General features: G+C 49.6%; 1 protein-coding gene and 2 long non-coding RNA genes across 3 annotated transcripts in view; 1 reads left to right on the forward strand and 2 right to left on the reverse strand.

Moving 5' to 3' along the window:
- Positions 1-3,801: 3,801 nt before the first annotated feature.
- NOCT (nocturnin) lies at positions 3,802-6,492 on the reverse strand. Its single transcript, XM_083833747.1, is given in 3 exon segments — positions 3,802-4,980; positions 5,707-5,994; positions 5,997-6,492. Coding segments are annotated over 3 exon segments (1,605 nt in total). The 5' UTR covers positions 6,478-6,492; the 3' UTR covers positions 3,802-4,144.
- Positions 4,987-21,846, forward strand: part of LOC310898529 — a 194,256-nt gene continuing 177,396 nt past the window's right edge. Inside the window, exon 1 of the long non-coding RNA XR_014583363.1 lies at positions 4,987-5,207. This is a non-coding gene — a long non-coding RNA (uncharacterized lncRNA). The remainder of the gene's footprint in view (positions 5,208-21,846) is intronic.
- LOC310898528 lies at positions 7,339-13,709 on the reverse strand. Its single transcript, XR_014583362.1, has 2 exons — positions 12,959-13,709; positions 7,339-9,528 (listed from the first exon to the last, which is right to left on the reverse strand). It is a non-coding gene; the product is annotated as an uncharacterized lncRNA (long non-coding RNA).

Below are 21,846 nucleotides of genomic sequence, written 5' to 3' on the forward strand. Positions count from 1 at the left end.
TGTAGTTGAGACCTTTCCCACACCTAATTTAGATACGCTGGAGGTCAGCTGGGGCCAAAGTGCCTTCCTGGAAAGGATTTCCAGCTGGCGAGCTCCTCCTCTTAAGTTAGATCCAGGACTTTGTTGTGTAATGGCAGGAATGAAAGGAATGGAGGAGCAGGTCTCTGCTGCTTGCCCACAGCCGTGCCCTGAGGCGCTGCAGCTACTGCCCGTGCTATGTCTGGTGGCGGTCCTTTGGCTCTCTCCCCTGGCCACACAGCGAGCAGCACACACGTGTACCAGCTGCCCGAGGACGTTTATCAGATGTGTGTGAAGTGCTGTGGGAATCCTGATCTGTATGAAGATGTGTTGTCACTGAGATGGAAGGGGTACTTAGCCAGGCTTCAAACAGCGGAGACCCTATTTGTTAACCTTTCCCTGTATGCTTCTGTCCTCCTCTCTCTTTTTTAATATTTAGCTGCTAGATACAAATACGGACAGCCTTTCACAGGCAGTGATTTTAATGTGTTTGCTTAGGTGCAGACAAGCATTGCTTGTGTGTGTGGTTCCTCTAAGTTAATCTGAGATGAGTTATTCTCCAGAATTGTGTCATCTTGGTAATGAGACGTGCTTACAAGAGGTGTTCAGTCTCTCCCTGAGGATTTCTACAGCTGAGTTTCAGAAGAGCAAGGCTCCTACTTGTAACCAAAATTCTTTTTTTTGGCAAAAACTTCTGCTGGCATCTAAGTTGAGTGTTTCAGTGAAGGGTTCTGTGCCTTGACACAACTCCAGTGAGCTGAGTAAAGCATGCTGCTGGGGAAGGCTTAGCTCTTTGGGGTCCTCTGCTAATTGATTTAATCAACTTTTGGACTTTGGAGAATTACGTCTGAGCTGATCGCGGATCACTGAGCCAGAGGTGGTCAGGTAGTTGATGGGGAAGTGGTGGGGTGCCTGAAGCCTCAGCTTGTACCGTGACACATGCAGCGGGGATCTCGGTTGTGCAGGAAGAAGCTCACAGCCAGAACAAGCTAAATTCAATTTCTGCCTTGTAGAGACATCAAATAGTAGGTATTAAGCTTATTAAATGGGAAAGATGCAAGTGACAGTATCTACTTCTGATCTAATTGTTATCCAAGGTAGCTAGCGTTTTAATAAGCTTGCAGCAGCTTCTGCCTTTCAGCAAATTAACTAAGTGGGTCACTTCTTCCCTCAGCTAGCTTGAGGGCAGGGGAAAAACCGACACTGCTAAAGCCAATGCAGCTTTTATTCAAGATTAGAGCAAGGGATCTGTTGAGACTTCTAGCCTTGGTGTGCTTATAAGGCAGGCAGCTACAAGAAGGGCCTTGAAGAAATTTTTATTGCAAGAGTCATACTGCTACACAGAAAAAAATAATTAAAAACCTTCCTCCTCCTTCCTGTGAAAAATATTTACTGTACTGATATTTATAGCAGCAGCGAAATGCTTTTGCCTGCAGGCCTGCTTCTTGGTGAGTAAAACAAAAGCAAGGGCAATATTTCACTTAAGCTTTCCAAAACAGTCCATCTGCAAAAGCACATTTTATAGCAAGTACTGGGAAAAGGCTGAAACTGACTGGGAAATCACCAGTTAATTTCTGAGTCTTGTCTGCCTTTCATTAAAATGTATCAGAAAGCGTCCACTGCTGTGTTCTAGCAGGGATGTGTGATTTTCACATCCCCCCCCTCCCTGCACCCCTTCAAAATTGCCCTGTAAGGACATGAAGCAGGGGACGCTTAGTGTCGAGCGTCCGGGGTGAAATAAGAGTCCCAGCCCGTTTTACTTTAGAAAAGCTCTGCAGTGATCCTAGAAATCACGCGGTATGTCCCCACACAATTACTGTTTAAAACCAGGGTCTGAGTAAAGCGGCGTAAGAATCACCCAGATACCAAATATTCTCCATCCCCCTCTGGGAGTGGCGATGGGAGCGGTGTCGGTGCTGCAGCTTGGCTCTGGCTGGTACACAAAGCCTGCTGTAACCCGTGCCAGGGCTGCCTGCCCTGGGCAAGGCGAGGCAGCACCGCACGGATGAGCACTCTTGGATAGCCTTCAGGAAATGGAGCTGCCTAGGCAAAAGGAAAAATAGAAATTAGGGGCTTTTTTGTTGGTTTTGTTTTTGAAAGGTGTTTTTGAAACCTGTATAATCTGGTTACTAACACTGGAATCTGAATCTCTGGCCCATGATCTCCCCCACAGCAGCCACTTACAGTGTTCAGGGACACGACGACGATCTCCTCATCTTCAAAGCACACCATGCGTTACAGCTGTGCAACGCAGCACCTGAGTCGTTTACCTGGAAGGGGTGTTTGTGTTTTTCATATTAGTATGGAACACACACAGTAACTTATGGGCTGTGGGAAGCAGCTACCTGTCTTTTCTTGCTCTTCAGATGATGTTTTAAAAGTTAAGTGACGAACAGAGCTGCCTGGTGCGAGGAGCTACTTGTGCTGTGTGCTTGGCAGCCCCCTCAGGGAGGAATCCTTGCACCTTGCTGTGCAGTTCTGAGATGGGTGCTGGCCAGGGTTGTGGCTGCAGACAGCTGTTGAAAGAGGAATACTTGTGGTAACGTAAGGTCTAGGCTTCATCATTAGCTAGGGGAGAAATCAGCTGAACTTCTCTACAGGTAACACCTTTCCCTACAGACTTACTGGGAGGTTTGGGTACGTGAGTTTGAGAAACAACACTTGCCACGAAACCAGAGCAGTTGTGGCAATTGGTAAGATGAGGACCGCAGGGTTGGGGAAGTAGGTCCGGAAGCCGTGGCATCGCTACTAATTTGAAGCTAGGAAAGTCACTAGTTGAGATCACCCATTTATGAGGGAAATGAAAGAAGATGGCAGTAAGACGTTACTTTTTTTCCCACGGACTTTTATTAATAAACACCCAGAACATTTCAGTCAGTGTGGGCCTTACTTTACATGGAAGTACCGCTTTATTTGCTCTGCCTAGTCTCTCCAAACTATCTAAATGTCAGCCCAACTCCAGCTATTGGTCTCTCTTCTACCTTTTCTGCCCTTTTCTGGCACAGAGGCATGTTTGCAATCCATATACGCAATACCCACATCATACCACTGAGCACCACTCCACGCACGAGAGTTACCACACAACCCCACCTCTGTCGTGGCCTGGGCACTGGGCCACGGGAAGAGGACCTGCATGGGCTCCTGAACGCTGCCGCTGTATGATTTCAAGTCAGGTACAGGATCACCAAAGTCCCTCAATAAATACGTTTTATCTTCTAATAAGGTTCCAGTGTAGCTTTAGATTCTGAAGATAAATAAAAGAAGTCTTTCAACACAAAGGTTGGCCCTTTACTGAAACTGCAAAGTTGATGAGACTACAACTTTAAACCATTCAGAAAAGTAATGCTTGAAGCAGATGAGAAAATACTCTGTGGTTAGGCATGCCCTCTGGAGGGAAGTACCGAAGGGACAAAGGTGCCAGTTACTGTGTTTAGCTACAGGCCCTGTGTGTGTAATGGACATATGCATGCTTGTTTGGACAGGTGAGGCTATTACTGCGTGACACACAGCAGTTAGCCTCTGCTTCCTCACTTGCTGCTACTGGAGGGGGCCTCCCTCACACTGTGCTATCATCTACTCACTTTGAATACACTCTTAAGTCATGTAAAAATTAGAAGACTACCCAAATACACGCTCAGATTTGTTCATGTCTAAACTGCATTAACCTTCCTTTGTACTGCAACAGAGAGGTCAGAGAATCTGACTGAGAAGTCGAGCCTTGTTCCCTTTGGTACTGGCACAAGCCTAACATAAACAAAATTAGCATGCTGCCAGGGCAAGTTGTTTTACATACACAAGTGTTTTAATTTAAATACTCAGGCCTCCGCATTCATTAGAGGATTACATCCTTAGACACAGGGGTTAGAGAAAGGATAAAGCTCGTTTCCCTTCCAGTTTTCAAACCCTAATACAGCAAGACCACCACCACCTCGAGAACACTGACTCCTTTCTTCCTCCCTCAGGCTACAGATGAATGAGCTCTGAAGGGCAAGCGTAATTCCAAACACGTGCCTGAGAGAACGTTTAGTCAACAGTACTTCCTCATCCTTAACAGCTTCCAAAGTTCTCAGTAAAATAAAACAATAGTGAATTAAGACACTGCAATACCGGGTGGCATTCCAACAAGTTATAGGAGTCTGTCAGGGTCTTGGTTAAAACTAAAGTCACACACCAGGGACAGGTGATCTGAAGGGTAATTGAACGAGGGCAGCCTGTTGGGCCCAATTTGCTCTTCAGTCAGCAAGCCCAGGGCTGAGTTCACGTTCAAGGCGTGCTGGGAATACCAGATATAATCCAGCGTGTGCCGGCACTCCCCCGAGGGCCGGATCTTCCAGGTGGTGTACGGCGGCTCCGACTGCCCGTCGGGGCTCAGCAGCTTGTACGCGCTGTTCAAGTTGAGGCTGGAGTTGGAAAACTCTCTGTAGACCTCCTCGGTCGGCTCTGCGTTGAAGTCTCCGCAGATGATGAGAGGGATCTTTGCGCCCTGGGTGATGCTCTTCAGGTTCTGGAGCAGGTCGCAGCCCTGCGCGGAGCGAAACCTCTCCCAGCCTGTGCGGGCTTTCAGGTGGGTGACGGCGATGCAGAACAGCCTGCCAGTCTCGTGGCACTTCAGCGTCTGCGCTATGGCCACCTGGTTGGTCTTCAGCTTCATGGCGGTGAGCCGGATGTTGGCGCTGTTGATGAGCTCGAAGCGGTCTTTGAGGAAGAACAAGGCGCAGCCGTCCGGCCCGTTGTTCCGCTCCACGTCCAGGCACGGGGACCACGGCTTCGGGAAGAAGGTGCACTGGTAGCCCAGTCGGCTGAGGAGTGGCTCGAAGGTGTCGAAGTAGTGGTCGACCTCTTGCAGGCACAAGATATCAGGCTTGTACGCAAGAATTTCCTCCAGGATGAGGCACTTCCTCTCCTCCCACTTCAGGGCTTCCATGGGGCACTGGACAAAGTTGTCTTTGCCTTCTCCGAGGGCTGAAATTAGGGGGGGTGAAAGAAAGAAGTTACCGATAGCAAAAATAAGTCAGATTTAAGACTTCTCCTCCTCTTCCTACAGGTCACTGCACTGTGGCAAGTGCTTCCACAACAAGCGTTGCCACAGCTTGGCCAGGAAAAAATGCAGCAGTACAGGAGTGACCTAACTGCAGAACACGAAGCCAGTCCCTACCTGGGGAACTTCCCCTGCCCCGAAAGACTTTCGGGTGAGGCTATTGCGTAATTAAACTTAAACGTATTGACTTTAGGGCTCTGACAGAGATCGGTAGCGATTATTTTCAGGAATTAGGAATTCCTGTAACCGATCTGAATCTCCAAATAGTTTGTCAACGCACGAATTAAGAAACTACAGAAGCTTCACATAGAAAGTTACAGGAAGACAGACCTCTCTTCTGGGGGGCTGAGAGCTAAAAGCGGGAGGCCACAGCTTTTTGACCAGACCATGCTCTGCTAAGACAGGCAGTCGGTGCTACCTTTGGCTTCACAGGCGCAAGGAGGGGGGCTGTTTCCTTCGGAATGGAAGAAGTACCCATTTCAAGCGCCGAAAGCCCCCTCCCCTCGGTCAGCGCCGCCTCACGTAGCCCGCCTCTCTCCCTTTGCCCTGCCAGCCCCAGGGCCGCCTAAGGGCCGGGGCGCAGCTCCACGCAACGCCTTCCCCCGCCGCGTTTCCCCCTCCGGGTCCCCGCCGGGGCGGCCCCCACGCACCTTGGGCGAGGATGTTCCACTGCATGACGCGGATGGGCCGGGGGCCGCCGGCCGCCTTTTGCCTCAGGTCCACGAAGTCCCTCTGGCAGCGGGGCGGCCGCCGCCGCAGCACCACCTGGCACTCCTCCAGCAGCTCCTGCGGGTCGATGGGCTCCAGCGGGGCCGCCTCGGGCTGCCCCGCGCACTCCCGGTGCTGAGGCGCGGCGGCGGCGGCGCTGCTGCTGCTGAGCGTCTTGGCCAGCGCGCTGTACAGCCGGCTGCTGCCGCTCCCCATGGGACACCCTGCGGAGGAGACACCGTCAAGTGCCCGCCGGGACCCCCCACAAGCCCCGCAAGGCCGCGGTCCCCCCGTTTCCCTCCCGTTTTCCCCCCGCCCCCCCCGGTCCCGTCCCCACCTGCGCGGGGCGGTGGCGGCGCGGTGCTGGCGGTGGCGGCGCGGCGCAGCAGCGGGCAGAGGCAGCGCGCGGGGCCCTGGTACATGGCACCGGCACTGGCGGCGGCACCGGCACTCGTCCTCCCCGTCCCCCCCCGCCCCGCGGAGTGGTAGCGCCCGGCCCCGGGCTCGCCGGTGAGCCCCGCGCTGACGTCGGCGGGGCGGGGCGCTGCCACGCGCGTCACGGGGGGGGGGGAGGGAGGACACGCTCGCAAGCGCCGCCGTATAAGGCAGGGGCACGCAGGCGCGGCGCGGCGTGACGTCACGCGGGGGCAGCGGCTCGCAGCTCCCTCCCCTGAAGTGGCCACGCGGGGCGGGGCGGGGCGGGAGGCCGCCATGGGGGCGCCCTAATAGCCCTAGAGTCAGTGGGGCTGGAAAAGCACCCCCAGCTCGTCAGTTCCAGCCACCTAGCACCAGTATCACCCACCGAACCATGTCCCTCAGCACCACGTCCAGCCTTTCCTTGAACACCCCCAGGGACGGTGACGCCACCACCTCTCTGGACAACCCAACGCCTGACCACTCCCTGAGGAGAAATGTCACCTCATTTCCAACCCGAACCTCCCCTGGCCACCATGAGGCCACCATGAGGCCACCATGAGCCATCACCCCCAGGTGGCATGGCCGAGCAAGCACTTCTTCCCCGTCCCTCAGTGCCCCAGGACACAACCCCGCCACATGCTGACCTCCTGCTGGCACCTTCCTGTTATAAATGACTGAGTCCCAAATAGGATTACAATCAGAGTTTACAATTTATTAAACGAATAGAGGCAAGCAAACAGCGCTGGGTGCGCCGGGAGTCTCTGCTCCACCGGGACGCACACCCGTTACGTAAGGCATCTACTCTTTTATACTCCTAGGCTAATACATATTTATTACTACTTCTAAAAGAGGCAAGGTTATTATAATTGGTTTCCCGAATCCGATGTCGCCTGCTTATCAGTCTCTGTTACTTTCTCAGGGGCTGCTCGAACAGGGAGACAGGAAGGCCCTCATTCTTCCTCCTTATCTGGTGGTCCAGGGAGACAGGAAGACAGGAAGGCTCTCATTCTTCCTCCTTATCTGGTGGTCTCTTGGCCGGCTATCAGAAGTTACTGCACATCCGTGCAAAGTCAGTAGTTTTTCTCCGAAGAAATCCCTTGTTCTTTTCGCGCCTAAACCCAGGCCTCAATGTTAACCCTTCAAAACCCCTTAGTGGCACGAATTGCTGGACCATTTCTTACAATTCCTCCCTTTTTTTTTTTTTAATCATCAATTCGTGTCTCTCCTTCAACCTTTGTCAGTAACAATTGGATTTCATCAGTCAGTTCTCGGGGTGTCCACTTCTTAAGCATCATTATCGACACGTCACCTTTTCTCTCCACTGAAGTCATCACAAATTGGGTGCTATTTATTACTCGCTGTATCAACAACGTAAAGCAAGGTATCATACAAGGTATAAACAATAATGTCATTACACCACATAAAAATAAAAACAGCATCCTTTTAACCCATGGTTCACCAGGCAACCATGAAAAGAAATCCCAATCCATACCCTTCCAAGTTTGTACTGGGACGTGGGCTAACTTTCTAATTTCCTTTGTTATCTGCTTGACCACTTTTCCATTATCATCAATCTGTAGACAACAATTAGAATCGTTCAGTTTTCCACATACTCCCCCTTCTTCTGCTAGTAAATAGTCTAAGACCATTCTATGTTGGAATATAGCATTTCTCATTTGAGTGGATTGGTCAGCCAAAAGATCCAAGGCTGTCGCTGTTTGATTTGTTACAACTTCGAGGATAGCTTGCAACCTAATTATTCGGTTCAAATTATAAATAGGTTCTCGGGCTCCTGATATCAACTCATTTGGGTTCCAGGTGGCTGGCCCATAATGCTGTATGATTCTTTCAGGAGGCCATTCATCCTTTCCCCATTTTTGGGCACTACCCCCGGATAAGGAAGTATCAATAGATCGTTTTACTCTGTTCAGGTCATCATATAATCTTATTCCTAAATGATTTCCTTGTGTTTGTGACAATAAAAAGAACAAGGGTCTTATGTACCCCCCATAGCATATTCCCGACCAGTTTCCAGGTAGCCTCTTGTAAGCATGTTTGCCACACACCCAATAATGTCCCTTTAGGGCCCACGTCCCGTTTGGAAAATGACCATCCCATCCATCTTTACCCTTTGGGGCGTGATAATACAGAGTGTCCTTGTTACCGAGTGGTCCTGTTACAATGTCTGCCCCGTTTGTACTCGTATATGCACGCTTCCAAGCTCCCACGTTGGGTTTCCACTTACAGTCACAATTCAGTTCTCTTTGGCGACCTGTCATATTATAAGCCTTTTTCGCCGTCCAATCTTGAGAGTGTGGGAAGCGCCTTCAATCATGGGGTTGGGCCCGCTTTCAGAGCTTGTGTTACCATTCAGCCCTTCAGGGTGATCCAGCTCCTGGAAAAACTAATCACAATTTTATTATGGGTTTAAAAGGTTCTCATGTTATTTTTCTCAGGACAAACTGATCTTGGTGAGGGAGAAGTCCGGTCGAGGCACTCTCACTCGGCGGTCAATACCCATAGGGGTTGCCTCCCTCGGTAGACCATACACGCCGCAGTGGAGGGTCCTACCCCGGTCTTGCCTTCTCCCTTTCCTCCCTTCAGACTTGTCCTCTTTATCCAGTGCCCTTAATTCATGCAGAACCTCATTGCTGGGATATCAGTTCCTCTTTAGTCTCAGTTTCAGTTCCCCAGGAGTGGACTCAACCCTCCAGGCTTCGGTAGTTATTGGTCCTTTTATTCTGGATGCGTGGGTCCAACCCCTTCTTGCTGTTCTCACAGCTGTTTCAGTAGTAAGTAAAACAAGGTACAGTCCCTCCCATCGGGGGTTCAATGATTCTTCTCTCCAGGTTTTTATTAAGACCTTGTCTCCTGGTTGTATTTTATGAATAGCAAATCCTAAAGGTGGTGTCTGAGTCATCATCCCAATTTATCTTATCTCCTGTAATCTCCTTCCAATGGTAATTATGTATTTCTGGATACTATGATCCTCAACTACATTGTTCCCTAGGGGCATCCCTTGAGAATAAGGCGTACCATATAACATTTCATATGATGATAACCAGTCTCACTGTGTGGTTTAGTTCTTATGTTTAAAAGTGCCAATGGTAAGCATTTCGTCCAGGGCAGCTGTGTCTCGATCATTAACTTAGCCAATTGTTGTTTTATTGTTTGATTCATCCTTTCTACTTTCCCTGAGCTTTGTGGGTGCCACGGAGTGTGGTATTCCCACTGAATACCTTTCAAGGGGTACATCCTTCGAATATTCACGGCTGGCGTATGTTCGATTATTTCCACACAATTGTGTTCCAATGGTCCTTCTTCTGGAACAGTTCCTAGAAATACTGCTGGATATAACAGGTTAGTCGTTTTCAAGGTTATGTCATCTTGTTCAGTTAGTATTGCCTGATATTTCATCATCCGGCTGGGTGATAACCAGTGCCCCCCCCCTTTGTTCCAAAACGGTTGTTACCATATGTGGTCCAAAAACTTCAATACGTTTTCCCATTTGAAGGCAAATAATTTTCTACTATCTTTATCAAGAGGTATGCAAAAGAAGGCATCCTTTAAATCTATCACGGTAAACCATTTATATTTCTCTTTCACAGATGTTAACAATGTGTAAGGATTAGCTACTACCGGGTGAATATCCTTTGTTATTTCATTTACTGCTCTAAGATCTTGTACAGATCTATACTCGCCATTCGGCTTCTTTACTGGAAAAATTGGAGTATTGTATTCCGATTTACATTCTTCCAGAATCTGATATTTGAGAAATTTGTCAATAATTTTCACTATTCCCGTGCCTAGCTTCTATCTTAAGTGGATATTGTTTGATTCAAACAGGTTTGGCTCCTTCCTTTAATTCCACCTTTACCAGTTGTGCCAGTTTCGACTTCCCTGGTACATCTGTTTCCCGTACTGTTGCTATAACTGCATTTTCTACTTCTCTTGGAATATTAACAAAGGGTTTATCTTTGATCATTAGGATTTGGCCTACTTTGGACTCAGGTACCTTCATTATTAATTCTCCATCCTCAAAGGTTATTGTTGCATCTAATTTGGCTAATAGATCCCGTCCCAAGAGTGGCATCGGGCATTCTGGTACATACTAAAATTTATGGGTTAGTTCCTCACCCCCAAAACGCAAATCAAGGGGTCGTAAGAATGACCATTCTTCCTCTTTCCCTGTGGCTCCAATTATTGTAGTTGTCTTAGTTCCTAATCGTCCTTTTAAACTATTTAACACTGAATATGTTGCTCCTATTACATTTACAGCCTAATTAACACAGAGAAAGAAGCTCCCATAACCAACAAAAAATTCAAGCCTGTCTTCGTTTCCTAGCTTTATTTCAACTAGTGGACCTGCTAGGGTAGATGCCCCAGGTCCCCATCATTCCTGACTGTTGTTTGTCCTGCAGCCTAAGACAATTTCTTTCTGATATCAGGGGCTGATTGCCCTGGAAAGAGGTTAGCCAGTTGCCTCTGTTTGTTTGTTTGTTTGTTTGTTTGTTTTTAAGCCAGGTCCATTTTTTTTTCTCATTGCATTTCAAAGTTGGTCCAAAAATTCAAAAATTCCATAGGGGTTTCTTTTGGACCTTGTTGGAACAGATTCTCGTTTCCCATTTTAACCAGATTTTGGTATTTACATAATTTCCGGGGTGATTAGGGTCTCAGTGAGGGGGTCGGTCAGGGGAATGCAATCGTTGACAGTTCCCTGAGCGGTCCCATTGGCAATCTGAGCTCACACAGGAACTCAGGTTGTTTCAAGAGTTAGCTGCTTTTCTGTTTCCACGACAACTCTCTCGGACCCATCACGGTCCCCCTGCCCCAGAGGGCTCACACCGCGATTTAGAGATCTCAGCCTCGGGTTGAGGCGGAACTATTAACATTCCTACATCCTCTTCCCCTGCTCATTCAACTTCAAACAGCTCTGTTAAATACTACATGCCACACAGCCTTTAACACCTTCAACAACCCTTTTAACACTTCCTTTATCTTTCTCCAGCCCGTACTTTTCTAATGCCAACACCAAAGGCTCAGTCAGGGGCCAACTTAATTCCAAACCTTTTCCCTCCAAGATGCTGAAACAACATATCACTATACAACATTTCATCCTATTTTCCTTCTCTCCTCAAAAACATTAATTGCAAGACACTGTTATAGTCGATTGATCCATAAAGTGGCCATTTAGTTTATATAGTGGCCACCATTGATTGCAATACTTAGTGAAAGTCCTCTTGCTTTCTGTGCCCCCATTTCTAACAATATCCTTCCAATGTGCCAATATGCACCCAAGGAGGCTTTTTTTTTTTTTTTTTTTTTTTTTTAGGACGTCTTTTTTTTTTTTTTTTTTTTTTTGGATTTTCCCCTTTTCCTTGATTTCCCATTCCCTTTTATTTATTTATATTACTTACTGTCCCTTGTTTCAATTTCCACGCAAACCTTTTTATTGCAGGTTTTTACTATCTTTTCCTAATCTTCTTCCCAAATGTCCCAATTCTTTGGGATTAAACTCTTCTTTCCACATACAAACTTTACTATTTCAGATTATTAATGAGCCCCATTCCAATCATAAATCCGCAGGACTTCGGAAAAACACCTGAAGCACTCAGCCTTCCGTCTTCTAGACAAACAATAACACCTTTTCCACAAAATTTACATTTCAATAAGACCGAATTTCAAGCCGAATGCTAATTTTTCTCATGCACTTTGTTAGTAAGCCTACACAAAACAAGGAATCACTCCTGTGTATCCGTCAAGATGGGGGTTTAAAAAGGTATTGAGGCCTAAATAAATTCGCTCTCCCCCTTCTTACCAAATTCCTAGGGCTCAGGCCCGAACCACCAAAGAAGTGACTCTCCGTTCTACCACTTTGATAATCAGTCAGCCCCTCTCCCCCGATACTTGGGAAACTGACCGAACACCACCGCGAATATACCCAAACTTTTAAACTGTTACTTAGATAATGCTCCCACCTTCCTCCTTGACACAGTCAAAACATTTAAGAACAAAACAGGATTACAAGATGCACCACCGGGGGTGGATTGTTAGGATATAGAGGTGGTAGGTTATCCAATGACTCCCATTCATCATCTTTTTCTTTTTCCTTTTTTTTTATTTTTTATTTTTTTGTTCTCTTCTTCGTCAAACTTCTCGTCTGCTTTTAGTGTAAATATTGAGGCTGGAAAAGGACGTGAGATCCTGATCCATAATCCTGCATAATCACTTTCCTCCTGGCTAAAAGGTTCCTTTGAGTTAACATGTAGATTTAAAGCCTGGCAAACCCAGTCTTCAAAAGATCCGAAAATAGGCCAAAAGACATGTGGTCTTAAAGGCTCCTTTGGCCATTCTATCATACAATACTGAATCATTTTTACTTTGCTTTTTCCTTTTCTGGGGCCCCTATCGTTCCAATTTCTAATCATTATCCCTAATGGACTTTCTGGTGGTATGTCTGGTAATTTGCTCCCTTTTCTCTGGTCCCGGGTCTTCAATTTTGTCTGACCCATCTAGGAATTTTACTGTGGCAATTCCTACAGCCCTTGGTTGCCTTAGTGAGAGTGTCTTGCAGGGGGTTTAGGACCTATCACCCACCCACGAATCCTATAGGAATCGCTTCGGTCCTTCACCGGCCAAGTCCCTCGCGGGAGATTGGAACCGCGGTTAGAAGACCTCCACAATCGCTTCGGAACTACGTTCCGTCTCAGTCACACTCTCACACACACAGGCAACCGAAACCCACCCAACCGAACGGTATACACATTAAATACTTACGACTCCGTCGTCTTCGTTCGGATCTTCGCGCGCAGAATTACGGGCAAAATATAGTGCTGCAGCCGGCAAAGGGAGCTCATAAAAAAAATCTAAATCTTTGCTTGCCCTTATTCAGGTTCAGGATGGTGTTAGCCCCGACCTGACTCGAACAGGAGCCACCAAATGGTGGGGGCGCCCCTCCTAGATCAAGTCAGAATTCAGGAACCAAGACCATCCCGGACGAGCCCCCAATTGTTATAAATGACTGAGTCCCAAATAGGATTACAATCAGAGTTTACAATTTATTAAACGAATAGAGGCAAGCAAACAGCGCTGGGTGCGCCGGGAGTCTCTGCTCCACCGGGACGCACACCCGTTACGTAAGGCATCTACTCTTTTATACTCCTAGGCTAATACATATTTATTACTACTTCTAAAAGAGGCAAGGTTATTATAATTGGTTTCCCGAATCCGATGTCGCCTGCTTATCAGTCTCTGTTACTTTCTCAGGGGCTGCTCGAACAGGGAGACAGGAAGGCCCTCATTCTTCCTCCTTATCTGGTGGTCCAGGGAGACAGGAAGACAGGAAGGCTCTCATTCTTCCTCCTTATCTGGTGGTCTCTTGGCCGGCTATCAGAAGTTACTGCACATCCGTGCAAAGTCAGTAGTTTTTCTCCGAAGAAATCCCTTGTTCTTTTCGCGCCTAAACCCAGGCCTCAATGTTAACCCTTCAAAACCCCTTAGTGGCACGAATTGCTGGACCATTTCTTACATTCCTCTGGTGGCCAGAGCCGGGTTTGGACTTTCCCCGGGGGTGTGCTCGGCTGCCCGCCCTGGTTGGCTGCCCCGGAGGCAGGGCTGCGGGCAGCTCCCACCGCCCGGCCCTCTGTCCGGCTGTCCAGGGTCCGGCCCTGCCCGTGGTGCGTGTCCCGGCGGTTGTGCAAGCGCCCGGTGCCAGCTTTCGCAACCCGAGGGCTGCCCGAGCAGCGGAGCCAAAAACTGGGGGCCAGGGGTGAACTTCCAGCTCCCTCCCCACTTGTCATGACAAACACGGGGTGTGGAAAATGCCAGCAGAGCTTTGAACAGATCTTGTGCCCTGCAAAACATATTTATGGCAAATTCCTCTGAATTTGGCAAATATGGCAAATTCCTCTGCCTGTTTGTATAGCGTCAAACAGAACATTACAGATTCTAGGACAGACTGACAAGATGCAGAAAGGTTATTTCTTTGCTTCTGGTTTTTCCCATTTGAGTGACTCTCTCAGGTCTCGTCCAGCTACTTTCTTCCTCATTTGTTTCCACCAAACCACTCTCCCCTTTGCACCTACATGCTTGAGTTTGGGAGCAACTGCAGTCATTTTTTTTCCCAGAGAGTAGCTGGGCTTTCTGAACTCATCATATTCTGGTTTCTTTCGCTGAAAGAAATTCTATTTTTCCCTCTTTGTTCCAGGGATGTTAGGGGATTTATGTGGCCTCTCAGTAATAGACTTTCATTAGCTGTGAGCCTGGAAGACAATTTACAGAGAAAGGCAAGGTCAGGAGCTGATTCCTGATGCAGCGTGAGAACATCACTCTGCTTAGCGTGCCCAACTTTAAAGGAGAAAAACAAATCCCTCCATTGCCATGCATGAATCCCTCCATTGCCATGCATGAAAATAAAAAAAGGTATTTGGGGTGATTTCGGCACCTTAGACAGACCAGGGACAATATCGAACAGCTTGTCCTTCGTGCAGAAACAGGGAGAGGCCTGTGAGAACCCCTTCAGCCCCCACCCTGGCAGGGTAGGACCTTGTCTGGGCCTGAGCCCATTTCCCCACATTTATCCGGGTGTGGGACAGCAGCTAGTGTCCCCCAGGAGAACAGCGAGCCCAGGGCATACGAAGATGGCAGAGGGAAAGGGGATTTTTGGCTCCTGTGGGTCTGTGGCTGGAATAAGAGGCTTCTTGGGGTGCGTGGGCATAGGGAGATGTGTCTGTAGGAGCCCTCCTGCTTTGCCAGCATCTGGGCAGCCCTTGCCGGAGGTAAAACAGTGGTGCCCAGTGACCTGGCCTGGTGATGGGGTGGTGCAGAGCAAACCTGTGGACCAGAAAACGTGCTTGCAAGCGTGACAAAACCGGGGTGGTTGATCATTGGTGGCTCCAGTGAGGCTTGAAGGAGCTTCCTGGGGGAGAGGCCACCCAGTTGGCCGCTGGTGCCCAGCCACAGCAGCCCCCCCACAGGGCCGCCTGGGTCCAAAGGCTGGCACAGTCAGGTTTTTGTTCCGGCCGAGGGGTTTTAGTGCTGCCCCAGGGCTCCCTCCTCCTCCTGGCACTTGCACTTTGTGCCATGCAGGGCAGGTGTGGGCGAGTGTTAAACCACATTAATGGGCACAGACCCAAACTGCTTCCAGCTGCTGCTGGTAGGTGCGGCCAACTTCACCTTGTCCCAAAGCCTTCTGCAACTGCAATAATGGCTTTTCTGGTAAGTGTAGGAAATTGCAGCTCCATCCTACCCAAGCACTGTTACACCACTGTGAGCTGCGATATTTTCTCTCCTCTTGAAGGAAACCTGCTCACCTATGTTATCACCTTAATTTGAAGGAAAAAAGCCATTTCCCCCCGTGTCCTGCAAGGTCCGTGGGTTTCACAGTGGTACTGTGCAGGCAGTCTCACTGGGCCAGTTGCGCATCGTTTCCCTGCTCTGAGTGCGGGTTGATCAGCGCAGAGGCAAAGCCAAAATAACTTTTTTATGTGTTTATTTTTTTAATGTTTTTTTTATGGTTCAGGCCCTGCTGGGTGGCAGCGAGATGGCCCACACTGGCACAAGACCCACCGGCACAGCGCCGGGGCTGTCCCTGGCCACTTGTTCAGGCCTCGGGCCGCAGGGGGCAGCTGTCGATCCCCTCGTAGCGGGGTGCAATCGCAGAACAGGTTGGGTTGGAAGGGACCTTAAAGACCACCTAATTCCAACCCTGTCCCTTGCCACTTTTCCTTCTCTTTTAACTCTTTTCCCTCCTTTTGTTAGAGTCTCTCTCCTTCTGTCGTTCCTCCACGGCGGCACACTTACCCCCTTTTATCCCCCAGCTGCCACACGATTATAGGATGAAGGCGCTGGCCCTGTCTGTGCCCCCCCGCTGCGGGGCTGCAGCTTCAAGCCGGCAGCACTTCAGCTCTCCCTCGCGAGGTGCCGCTCTCTGTATGCCAAATGGGTGATTAAATTGGGAAAAAAAAAAAAAAGTAAAAACCTGTTTGGAGATGCTGGGAAGTGGCTGAAAAACGTATTTGCAATTGCTCCCAAATAAGAAGGTTTTCCGCTTCCTTATCGCCTTATAGTTTGCAAGAGATTCAGTGCCGCTGGGTGAGACGAAGCCCCTCAAAGCCCTTTTGGAGAAAGCCATGTGGGGCTGGTGGCAATCCCCTTTTTGTCTGGCCTCGCTGGCAGGCAGGGTTCCCCCGGCTGGATCGCAGAGCATCCCCTCGGCCTGGTCGTCCGCTGCTCCTCCTGGACGCGTGCAGGTGGTGGGGCCGTGATGCTGCGATCTGCCTCCTCTCGGGGCTCAGACTGAAAATAGTAGGAAATAATAAAAAGCCCTCCGACTGTCACAGAGAAACAGTTTTCATCTGTTTTCTCGAGTTTATTTTCTTTAAAAAATTTTTCCTCACCAGTGTTGTGGGGACTTTTAATTAACCCTTTCCTTCAGCTGATGGGAGGAGGAGAATACAAAGAAGTAAGAGCACATGTGGCAGGCAATTTTACTGGCTACGCTAGCCTCTGTGCTTGTGCCATCTTCTCTGGAAAGAATAAACCCTTCTTGCACAGCATAGTGCCATTTTCCCTCCTCTTTTTCCTCCAGGTGTTTAATCAGTTCCAGGGACGTTGCCACCAGCTAGTTACAGCACTAATAAACAGTGCTTTAGGCAGAGCTGATAACAAGGCAAGCCTGGCTTGTGCTGCTGTTTATTTAGATTTTGGTGTGGGTTTAGCATCACAGATGTCCTGTAAATTATTTGCTTCCTTAAAGATTTTGACTTGGACGAGAGAGTTGAGAGCTGTGCCGTGGTGCGCTGGGAACATTGCTTCTTTTCAGTTTGGCAGTTGGTGGAGCCTGTAAGCGTGCTGTCAGTGCCAGACCTGCCTTTATTTCACTGTTTGGACAATTTTCCCCCTTCCCTAAGGGACGTCATACACACACCCTCGTGCGTTATGCTGTTTTCTTGTGATTTTTGAAGTTCATCAACAGAAATAAGTAGGGGTGAGGTGGTCTCATCCAGCTCTTGGCACTTGGATACCATGAAATTTGGGAACGGGCAGTGCTGGTAGCCGAATGCAAGCTTAACAAGTGATCCTACCCATTCAATAAGGCTCTGGATGGGGCTCAGGGGCTTGAATTGCATTCACAGATCTACCCTTGTGTGTCGGATATAATTGATTTTTTTCAGCAGATCTGCTCCCATTCTGGCAAAAGGTACTGAGCACCTCAGTGTGGCACTTGCAGGAAGGAGTGGTGGCATGTGGTGACTGTTAATTATTATTATTATTTTTTATTTACCAGAATGCAAGCAAAATTCTGGATCTCACGCAAGCTTTGTGGATATTTTGGAAGTGAGGACACAAAATCACATCCTTACATATTGCGTTTTACTACGATTCATCTCTGCGTTGGCTCCTCAGCAAGACGTGTGCGCGCTCAGGATCAGTCTGGAAAGAGCACAAGTGATGGAGAGGCTGAACGGTGACGGTGGGCTGCTGGGGAAGCAGAAACACCACAGCGGCCCCAAAGCCCCCTCAGAGCTGTCCCCAGGGGTTGGTTAGACCGCAAGAGAAACGGGAAGAGCAGCTCCCTGTCGGATGAGTATCGGTTAATGCTTTTCCGAAACAGGCCTGGATGGGCGTCGGGTGAAAATAATGGGCAGGGAGGAAGCCAGCAGCCACAGATGGAAAATGGCAGTTGTTTTTTGTAGAACATTCAAAGGAAACCGAGCAATACTCATGTTATTTAGAATGTGTAGTCAAAGGGAAAGCTGCCGTTTTGACTGGAGATGGAAAATTGCCTGATTATCCTCACCATCTCTGGGTCTGTGTAGGGAAGGGTTTCTCTGCTGGTGAAGCAAGGGAAAACAGAAAGGAGAGGATGGAGTAGGGGAGAAAAATGCCACTTTTTCTTTCTGCTTGATGTCCTGCTACCCACGTTAGCAGCATCAAGGGACATGCAAAACCCTAGATCTGGGCCACGATCTTTCTCAGCTAGCTCCCCTAGATCTGTTTGCCTTTGGCAATCCAGTCAATGAAAAGAAAACGAGGGGAAAAGACACCCCAACCCCACATCAAGCATCCCGGTTCCTCAAAGGCAGAATAAAAGCCTCTGAAATTGAACGCTGTAGGTTTTGAGAGGAGGCCTCCCCTTGCCCACCAACCTTCTGCCTGGAAGGTGAAGGGGTGTAATTGCCATAATTGCACAAAACAAGTGTGTAATCACACAAAACACTTCCAGTCTTGCCGATTGCCTTGGGAAATGGGATTTTTTCCCCCCCAGCTTATTTCCTCACGTAGGTGCGACCTGGCGTGGTGGTCGCCCCATCCCAGAGGTATGGGACAGAGACCTACAGCTGTGGCCGGGTAGAGCTGGTGAGCAGGATGTTTGGAAACCAAGGGTTTGCTGTCATCTTGGTGACATCCGAAGGGCTGGGGGAATTTTTAGGGCTTGCTGCCTTTCAGGAGCCTTCCGCAGCTGCCTCCCCCCTCGGTCCCCCTCTGCTGATGAGTGACTGAATTTTTAGCGTGTCCTTCATAGAAATAGCTCCTTAATATCCATCGAGATTTTTGCAGATCTTCCGTCTCCTGGTGTTTCTCCGTTCCCTTATCTCATTCACGAAACTGTATTATGTGAGACAAAACTCATTTGTCGGCGAGGAAGGGACATTGTACTCAATGGGATATTTACTGTATACCCGAGCTATAATCTATCCTCCGCTGTAATACAGACTCCAAAATGAATGGGTATTTATTTATAATAATGCAGCAGATAGTCCACGGGGAGGTGTCATCCCATTTGTAATCAATCCCGGCGCGGCGCCCCGGCTGCGGCACAATAACGCTTTGCATTAAGTGATGAATCGGCTCGGCCGCCTTACTGCGGCTGTCATTTTTCCTCGCTGAAGATGCATCGCCTCCATTACGCGGCCCTCGGAGCCGAGCACCGAATGCCCGCGGGCGCCCGAAAGGCAGCGGGCGGGAGGGGGGAGAGCGGCCCCCAGCACCGCTGCGGGCAGCGGTGGGCTCCGGGCTGGGTGCGGTGCGAGCAGCGCCCGCGGGGAGCTGGGCGGTGATTTATTCCGCCCAAGTGGGTCATTATGGACCTAACGTTGTGTTTCGGGATTGATTTCGACTCCGAAGCTGATGGCAGAGCGGATATTTTACCGCCAGGGAAATAGACCATCCATGATGCCAAGCAAGAGAGATATATTTTAAAAGAGACATTCTGGCTACGCTGGGAAAAACAACAACAACAAAACCTCTATTGAAAGAACCGAATTTGGGTGCTGCAGAGACGCAATCAATATTTCCGTGTCGTGAGTGTAGGGCTGTTACCGTCAAAGAGGAAAACCTGCCCATTGCTCAGTAGATCATGAGTGAGTTGCCAGGAATGTAATAACCTGCTTTATGAAGGATACCACGGAAAACGTAGCCATATAGTCCTGTCTGAAGGCTGTCCTGGCGTGGTCTGGGTGCTTTGCTGGGCAATGCTGCCCGCAGAGGGAGGGCTGGGCTTCGCCAGCCAGCGGGGATGGGGGAGGACACTGCTTGCTTTGGTCCTAGTCCTTCCCTCCCACACCTGGCCAAGCCCCAGGACATCCCTGGTGCTGCTGCTGGAGGTGATTTGCCCAGGTCACTTGTCCAGCAGGTCCAGACATTAGGGTGTCCTTTAGTGCCTTGGCCCTCCCGGTCTGCTGCTTCTCCACAAAGACTTCTGGGCAGGCAAACCACATGTGTGGAATCACAGAATGGTTTGGGTTGGAAGGGACCTTAAAGCCCACCCAGTTCCAGCCCCCTGCCATGGGCAGGGACACCTCCCACCAGACCAGGTTGCCCAAAGCCCCATCCAGCCTGGCCTTGAACACCTCCAGGGATGCGGAATACACAGCTTCTCTGGGCAGCCTGTGCCAGGGCCTCACCACCCTCTGAGTGAAGAATTTCCTCCTTATATCTAATCTGAGTCGACCCTGTTTCGGTTTAAAACCATTACCCCTTGTCCTATCACTATATACCTTTCAAAAAGCTTCTGTCCATCCTATAAGCTAGGGAGAAATGAGCAGGTTTGAGAGAGGCTTGAGAATACCCCCGCACCCTTTTATACACCGCGGAATTGCTTTTCCTTCCTTTGTGGAGCATTGAAGTCAGGAGAGCCACACCTCGGTGGCAGCCGCCCCCTCCCCAGCGCTGGAAACCAGTCGCAGAGGGAAGGCAGCAAAAAAGCCTTAAAATCAGGTTATTCCTCTGAAGTCGGAGCTCCCACTGGGACCTGAAGTGGCAGCCAGCGGGTGCAGGGATCAGTGTGCTGGCAGCGCCGGCTGGGTGCTGAACTACCTCGCAGACCTCGGGCTCAGCTGCAGCTTCCCTGGCTCCGTGATAAAACACAGGCAGGCGGGCACGTGGTGGTGTCGGGGGGGGTCAGACGTCCCCACCTTGCTCCTGCTCCCACTGCAGATGCTGTGGGGGCAGCTGCTCGGTGTCGCATCAAACTGCCCGTCGGGAGCAGTTGTTCCTGCTGTTCCCTCTGTTCCTGCTGTCACCGTTAAAGTCACTCTCCCAAGCGTCAGTCTGGAGCACGCCCTGGGTACGGACTGTAACTCATCTGATCATTCCCAAACCACGTTCAGCTTTCACTGTAGTACCCCGTTTTATCTAGCTGCCTCGGATGCAGGCTGTTAAATCCTCGCCCCCAGCCCCTGTCTGTACCAGGCTCTGTTCCCTGCAGCCTCGACGTAAAGATCTGACAGTTACGTGCCGAATTAGCAATGTCACGGGGCCAGCAGCACCGCCTTAGTTCACGACTCCTAATCGGTCCTTCCCATCTAAATCCATCGGCGGCTACAGAAACAAGTCCCCATCCCTGCTGCTTCTCTTTGGGGAAGGAAAAAGGCGCTGAGGAAGAGGAGAGGGGAGATGTCTCCTGAGCATGCAGCTGGAAGCTGGGATCCCGTCTTGCTGCTGCATGACATGAATTCCTGTTAAAGTAAAGGGGATTTATGTCCTGCGGTGAAGAAACAGACCCCAGGGGCTTTTGCTTGCCCTGCTGATTACTGCAGCCCTGAGGAGGTCAGTAGGGCCTCCGTTGTCACTTCTCGCCGAGCACCTTTGACTTTTTGGAGGTGCTGAGGACTTCTACCGCCCGCTGGCCGTGCTAGGAGCTAGAAGTACGCAGCACACCCTGATGTGCAGGTTAAATATCTGAGTGTTTGCATCTGTGTTTGCTGTTGTTGTGAGGGCTGAAGCAATCGGTCTCTGAGGACGCCGCGGGCAGGGCGTGCACACGTATGTTGGTGGCAGGAGGTGCTCGTTCTTACAGCTCCCCACGCGGGAGGAGGTGACTGCCCACAGGACTGGCTCTTGCTGCTGGGGTTTTCCCCTCTGGGCGGTTGTTTTACGGCCTGATGCCAGCCCTGCCTGTAGAACAGCTCAGTCCGCCCCTGCGACGTGTCGCCGTGCCATGCCGGGGATTGCTGATGGCCGAGCTCTATTTTTGAGCAGAGATTTATGATCGCCTTCCCAGTCAATTAAAATTCTAGATATTGCTAAAGCAGAATTCAATTAAGGTTAATTGCAGCTTCTGAGAACTGCTTTTCCGAAGGGAAACAATGGTGGGATTGCAGATCCTAGAGGGCTTCTATCACTTTTAAATAACTTCCAGTTCTGTTCCTTCCTGACGCCGC

This window comes from Anser anser, assembly GCF_964211835.1.
Source record: "Anser anser genome assembly, chromosome: 4".
In the NCBI taxonomy this organism is placed as follows: Eukaryota; Metazoa; Chordata; class Aves; order Anseriformes; family Anatidae; genus Anser; species Anser anser.